At 40.5% G+C, this 6,888-nt stretch overlaps 1 protein-coding gene across 1 annotated transcript; it reads right to left on the bottom strand.

Annotated features, from left to right (window-relative positions):
• Positions 1 to 412: 412 nt before the first annotated feature.
• Positions 413 to 4,997, bottom strand: hopx (HOP homeobox). The gene is made up of 2 exons (XM_078788592.1): positions 4,733 to 4,997; positions 413 to 673 (listed from the first exon to the last, which is right to left on the bottom strand). Exons 1-2 carry the CDS (start codon positions 4,877 to 4,879, stop codon positions 596 to 598), a joined length of 225 nt encoding a protein of 74 aa, XP_078644718.1. The 5' UTR covers positions 4,880 to 4,997; the 3' UTR covers positions 413 to 595.
• Between the last annotated feature and the right edge of the window lie 1,891 nt (positions 4,998 to 6,888).

Below are 6,888 nucleotides of genomic sequence, written 5' to 3'. Positions count from 1 at the left end.
CCACTTTCTTTTTGTCTTGATGATCTTCTAAACACAATTTTTTAACATTATTAGAGCCCTGGAGACAAAACATAACACCCCTATAGTCACCTTAAGAGTTGTATTACCCCAAATAGTGGCCATAATAAGTGAAAATAAGACATAAAAGACATAAGTAAGACATTTTTAACCTCTGTTGTCTGTTCAGTGCTTCTTGCAGTGGCTGTTTTCTTATCAATGTACCATTAGTGACACCTTGTGGCCAGTTTATAATAACACTTTTAGCTTTCTAGCATTCACACGTTCTCAGCATTTGTAGTTAATGCTAATTTATTAACCAAAAATTGAAATTTAGTTGAAATTGATGATACAGAAATGGACCAGAATGCTAATGCGATGATGCTATGCTAACAGACGAAGCACAGGCAAGCCCTTTTAAGTCTTAATTTATTAATAATAATAAGTTCATTCATGTAAACATGGCGGTTATATAGCAAAACAAACACCTTCACTTTGTAGAAGTTTAAATATCTTCATGGAAAACAAAGAGCGAGCGGCCAGGAAGGAGAGGATGTCCAGGAGAAGGTCCAACCCCCAGGAGGTCAGGTCCAGGGTCTCAATCCAACACAGAGCCCAGTTCGGCTGGAAGACCCTCAGCCTGGCGCCATTGAGCCATGCGAAGGTTGAACCATTTCTGGAATAAACACACACACAAGAACGGGATTCAGACACAGAAAGCCTGCAGAACCTGAAACACGAGAAGCGATGATGTAACGGACCAACAGCCAATCACATGATTAGACCTGAGAACAGGTGCGGGTCCGCTTCCCTACACAAGGGGATCGAACTAGCTTGCTTTTGTGTGTGTGGCCTCCACGTGTCTGTATGCACTCCCTAAACAATGGCATTCAGTTCAAAAACCCAAGAATCCATCATAATACTCCTTTCATATAGAGGATCTTTGATTAGCTTTCCCAGTAGGTGCTTAAAACAACAGACCACTCCTGTCATATAATGGATCTTTGACTTTTTGTAGAGGTAAGGGTTCTGTTACATATAGACAATCTTTGACTAGCATTTTTTGTGTTTAGGTCCTCAAAAAAGTCACATAGACAATCTTTGACTAACGTTTTTGGTAGTTGGTACTTAAAATCAGAAGAGCACTTCTGTCGCATATAGAAGATCTTTGACTAATGTTTTTGTTGTAGGACCTCAAAAACAGCACAGCGCTCCTGTCAAAAAGAGGATCTTTGAAGAGAGTTTTTGGCTGAAGATCCTTAAAAACAGCAGCAGATCACTCCCGTCACATAGATGATCTTTGACTAGTGTTTTTTGCCAGTTGGTCCTCAAAAATAGCAGAGCATCTGTCACATAGCAGATCTTTGCTTTTTTAAAAACAGAATAACACTTCTGTCACATATAGAAGATCTTTGACTCATGTTTTTGTTGTAGGACCTCAAAAACAGCAGAGCGCTCCTGTCAAAAAGAGGATCTTTTAAGAGAGTTTTTTGTCTGAAGGTCCTTAAAAACAGCAGCAAATCACTCCCGTCACATAGACAATCTTTGACTAGTGATTTTTGTCAGTAGGTCCTTAAAAACAGCATCAGATCACTCCCGTCACACAGACAATCTTTGACGAGTGTTTTTTGGCAGGGGGTCCTCAAAAACAGCAGAGCACTCCTGTCACATAGGAGATCTTTGCTTTTTTAAAGACAGAAAATCACTTCTGTCGCATATAGAAGATCTTTGACTAGTGTTTTTGCAGTCATGCCTTAAAAACAGCACAGTGCTTCTGGCGTATAGAGGATCTTTGAGTGGAGTGGATTTCTCCAGGGTACTTCCTTGCAACCAGGGGCAGACAGAAGGTCCTGGTTGCAAATGCTGGTCTCCTGGTGTCTCATCAAAACATACCAGAACATGTTTGTCTTGGTGGTTTCTACGTTTTGATTGGCCAGTTTGGTGTTATTGGTGTTATATTAGAATATGAGAATATGAGAATATGAGAATATGAGAATATGAGAATATTAGAATGTTCCTGAGGAAGCCCAGTGTGCTTTCCTTTTTTTCTGTTCACTGCAGAGCGCTCTTACATAACAGAGGCAAAGTTGACTCTGGCTTTACGGCGTCCACTGAAAACAAACAGGGGGGGGGGGGGGGGGCTAACACGGCGGCTGCAGCACGTTGTAAATGGTGTTAATGTGGAACAGGGAGGGGCAGCCTTGAGTTTCTTTATTTGAACCTTCCCCAATGAGGCCTTTGTTAACAATCCAAAACACTTGACAGGAAATGAAGTCAGGTCTTTTGATAAGGGGCCAGATCTGAACCCTCAACACCGCCCAGACCAGACCAGACCAGACCGGGCCTTCGCACACAATGAATAGGAGCAGTCATAAACACCTGAGTCCGGATGCAGCAGCAGTCAAAGGCCTTTTTACACTAAATGGCCTGGTGTTTTTTAAAGAAAGGGTGTGTAGCTCACAGATGTGAAACGGGGAAACAAAAACAGAAACACAAAAACTAGAGAAACACGTAGAAAGGTGTAGAACTCTGCCAAGCACCATATTTAGCCCCAATATTGGGTTCACAGCGAGATAATGATCCTACAGTCTTTGATATTTTGTAGAAGCCGTTGGAAACTTTTTTTGGACTTTTTTTTTGTTGGAAACCATTTTTGGAGTTCTATGCACAAATGGTTCTATCTCACAATGTTAAAGAATCCTTTAAAGGGGACCTATTATGCTTTTCTGACATATAAATGTAGTTAATGTTGTATGCTCATGTTAAACCATGACAAAGCATCAGATAATGAGGTCTGCGCATTTGGAAGTGAGCCCTTAAAGAAGTCCGGAAGTCCTCGGGAGAGCTTGAGGGTGTGACCAATCACGGTAGAGTGGGCACAGCTAGGGGTGGAGTGAATGAAAAAGACCGTTTGGGTCAGAAGCAGGAAGTCCAGCCAGAATCTGGAAGATCTAGAAAGCTTTATGTGAGGGTTATTATTGTGTGTCGCTGCTCTATAGGAGTCCACAAATCAATACAAATGAGCATAATAGGTCCCCTTTAAAAAATGTCCTGTTGTTGTATTGCTTTTAGTCCTTTTAGCAACATTTTTATCTTTGGTGGCACATTTTTGAATTCATTCCGGAAGCGGACTCGTACTCCATGGCCTGTCAACCTGCTTTATTCCTATTTTACTCGTGTTTACGTTGCAGTCATGTAATTAAGTGGCTAATCCAGACCAACTGGTTGGTTGGGTTGAAGTGGAAAAGAAACACAGGTACTTTATGGAAGAAAATATTTTGAACGTGGGTTTTTTCCGGGTACTCCGGTTTCCTCCCACATTCCAAAAACATGCTAGGTTAATTGGTGACTCCAAATTGTCCATAGGTATGAATGTGAGTGTGAATGGTTGTTTGTCTATATGTGCCTTGTGATTGGCTGGCCACCTGTACAAGACAGCTGGGATAGGCTCCAGCACCCCTAATGAGAACATTGGTGCACCGCTATCATTGTGTTGTTGTCCCCTGATTGGACGCTTTACAGTGTAAACATTGCTTGGATGAAAGATGGAGTGTTTGCATATCGCAGTGGGGGCGGTAGTGATGGTATACTTATGTAATAATGTGGTGTTTGATGTCTCATCTGGACATATAACTCTAATCCAAAACATCACAACAGGCAAACATTTTGACATTTCTTTGGCTTCTTATCTGATGCCAGTGTTGAAAATGAGAGAAAATGTGATGACAACCATAGAACTCAACATGTAAGTTGTTGTAGTGATGTCATTGGAGCATGTGATGACCAAAGGCAGAATGAGCTTATCTGTGTCCCGGCTGCTCAGTACAGTATGGCAGAGTCAATAATGTTAGTGCATATGTGATGCCAGCATTGGCAAAGAGGAAACATGTGATGACAACCATAGAACCGAAAATTTAAGTTGTTTTCATGATGCAAATGTGTCTGTCCTGGATGCTAAGTCAACATTCATAATATACCCTCATAGTTAGCATGTAGTACTGTATAATACATACAGTACATAAGTGGCTTTGGTCTCTTATGCTAATAAGGCACACAATGTTCTTCTTTTTACACTTTGATGACAGTTAAAATGTGAAAATGTGACTTTAAGAAATGCCTGTACACTAAAACGTATTGTGATGGTAGCCGCCATAAGGAATAATATATATTTCCATTATTTCGTATGAGGGAAAATTGCTTTAAAGAAATTGTCTCGCAATACTGAAAATGACCACAAGAGGGCTCAGTGGAGCGTTTGTGTTTTGACAGCCAGTGGTCAGACAATAAAGCTTTTGGAATAAGTCATAGCCTATATATATTAAAAATAAAAAATAAAAAATAATAATAAAATATATATATGTTATATTTTTAAATAATTATATATGTATATATATATATTTTTTTTTAAGAAAAGCTATTTAGTTTGCATTGTTTAACAAATACTATACAATTTACAACAATATTTATAACATTAAAAACAACCCCAGAATACGAGTACGGTTGTTAAATTGACTTACTTATCTCGTTAAATTCGAATTTACGTGTATAGTTTATTAGCTCGCAGTAGTTTGCAATTAACCCATTTAAATAGATCAACTCGCGAAATAAATGGAATGTACCAAAAGGGTCGAGTGATTTCACGTGCAACTGTATATATGACATAGTAACATATTTGATAACAAATGATGACAATTATTGCTCACACATAAAAGTACACATCCATCAGGTCTCTCACCTGCGTGTACTCCTGAGAGAGTCCACACTCGGCGGCTATCAACATGAGCGTCGTCCCATCAGGGTGCCTGCTGACTTTAGTGAAATTCTCCTCCAAAGTTCTCCTCTGGTACTCGCTCAGTTGTACTATGTCCTCCATCTGCTCCATGTCTTCTTCTCACTTCAGCCCGGTGGATACGCCGCCAAAGTGGGGGGGGTGAAGCACGGAGGGACTCGGCGCCGGAAGTCGACCGGAGGCAGGCGTAGTGTGAGGAGAATCCGGCTGAGCGCCCGGAGGTAACGCCGCTCCTCCCGCCTTCTGGGTTGGAGGCGGAGCCCCGACTTCATCACGTGTGCTTCACGAGACCTGCTGGAAGTTCTCGGAGATTCTGCTGTGACGTCACGTGTGGGGTCATTTCACTGGAAGTTTTGTAACGATTCATAACGATCATATTTTCATGTCATCAAATAATCATATTCATAATCATATTCCTTGAATACATTTTAAACTATTTATACTAATACTAATTATACTAATGTTTTGGCTCTATAAACACACTGTTGCTAGGCACAGTGTGCTAATGTAAAAAGTACCTAACTAGCATGATTCATGATTCAACTTAAATGTCAGCTTTAAAATTAAAAAAAATAATAACTCAGCTTAAATATCTTACATATTGTTTGTGATTATGTGCTACATTGCTTAATTTTTGAAAGCTAACAGTGAATTGGCAAAAATGACATAATCGGGGTAACATCAGTGACTGAGCTACAGTAGTGGTAGTAGTGGGCGTGGCCACCATCAGTCCGTATCGGCCGTCTTACTGGCCATCCAGACAACTCAGATATCAACTTACTGCCACCTCTACGTGTATCACTTCTCAAGGTAGTCTGTTGACTTGGTTCAGTACTTTTTTCATCAAAATAGTAGTCATGCCAAAACGTTGTGTTGCTGCTGGATGTTTATAATATGCGAGTGATAATATGAGTTTGTTTTCTTTGCTAAAAAGGAGTTTAAGACAACAATGATGCATTGTGTTGTTGTCCCTGATTGGACGCTTTACAGTGTAAACATTGCTTGGATGAAAGATGGAGTGTTTGCATATGGGGGCGGTAGTGATGGTATACTTATGTAATGTGGTGTTTGATGTCTCATCTGGACATATAACTCTAATCCAAAACATCACAACAGGCACAAATTTAGACATTTCTTTGGCTTCTTATCTGATGCCAGTGTTGAAAATGAGAGAAAATGTGATGACAACCATAGAAATAATAATAGTAAAATAGTAGTCATACCAAAATGTTGTGTTGCTGCTGGATGTTTATAGTATCCGAGTGATAATGTGAGTTTGTTTTCTTTGCCAAAAAGGAGTTCAAGACAACAATGAAAGAGGCAAATGCAGCAAGTGAGAGACGGATGGACGCCCACCTCGAATTCTATCCTTTGCAGTGATCATTTCACTGATGGCTGCTTTGAATGAACACCTTGAAATGTTCATTTCCATGTCTTAAAGCGGAAATCCGCGTTCTGCAAGTTCTCTATTTCAACTCAAAATCGCTGAAATCTTCGCTATAGTCACTGTAAACATTGTCTCTCGTACACCGCCATGTTTGTTTACAAATTTACCATTCATTTTCCAAAATACCAATACATAAACAAAACACATTTAAAGCAACGGTGGTGTAAAGTGGTGCCACATGTAATGATTGACATGAGCAATTTAACAGTCATTATGTGTGTAATGATTGACAAGTAAACCCACCAACAACGTGTGGGAATTTGGAATGGGCCTGCTATCACTTGCTAACTAACCCCTGACCCAAATCCTCTTGTGCTGCTGTAATACTGTCCTGATGTTGTGCTGATGTGCTTGGGCGTGGTTACTGCTGAGAGTAGTTATTTATCTGCAAACACGAGCAACCTGGTTTGTGTAGATGCTACACTGGTGTCAAAAGTGGGATGGTGGTGCAGCGAGGTAAATACGGCCTCCACAGGGACAGCTTGGCCCACGCCCACAGCAGCACACTCGGCCTCTGACTGACACCTTTCCAGAAGAACTCAAGCGCGATACCCCCACGGACAATAACTGTTTCTCCTACTGATTCCCGACATTCTTCCTCCATTGCGGACTTGGCATGGGGAATAAATAAAAAACAATGTATAAAATACGGTAA

The sequence above is a fragment of the Doryrhamphus excisus genome, linkage group LG23, assembly GCF_037039965.1.
Source record: "Doryrhamphus excisus strain RoL-2023G ecotype Guam linkage group LG23, RoL_Dexc_Guam_v1.1, whole genome shotgun sequence".
In the NCBI taxonomy this organism is placed as follows: domain Eukaryota; kingdom Metazoa; phylum Chordata; class Actinopteri; order Syngnathiformes; family Syngnathidae; genus Doryrhamphus; species Doryrhamphus excisus.
The sequence above is the reverse complement of the archived record's forward strand: the minus strand, read 5'-3'. Positions and strand labels throughout refer to the sequence as shown.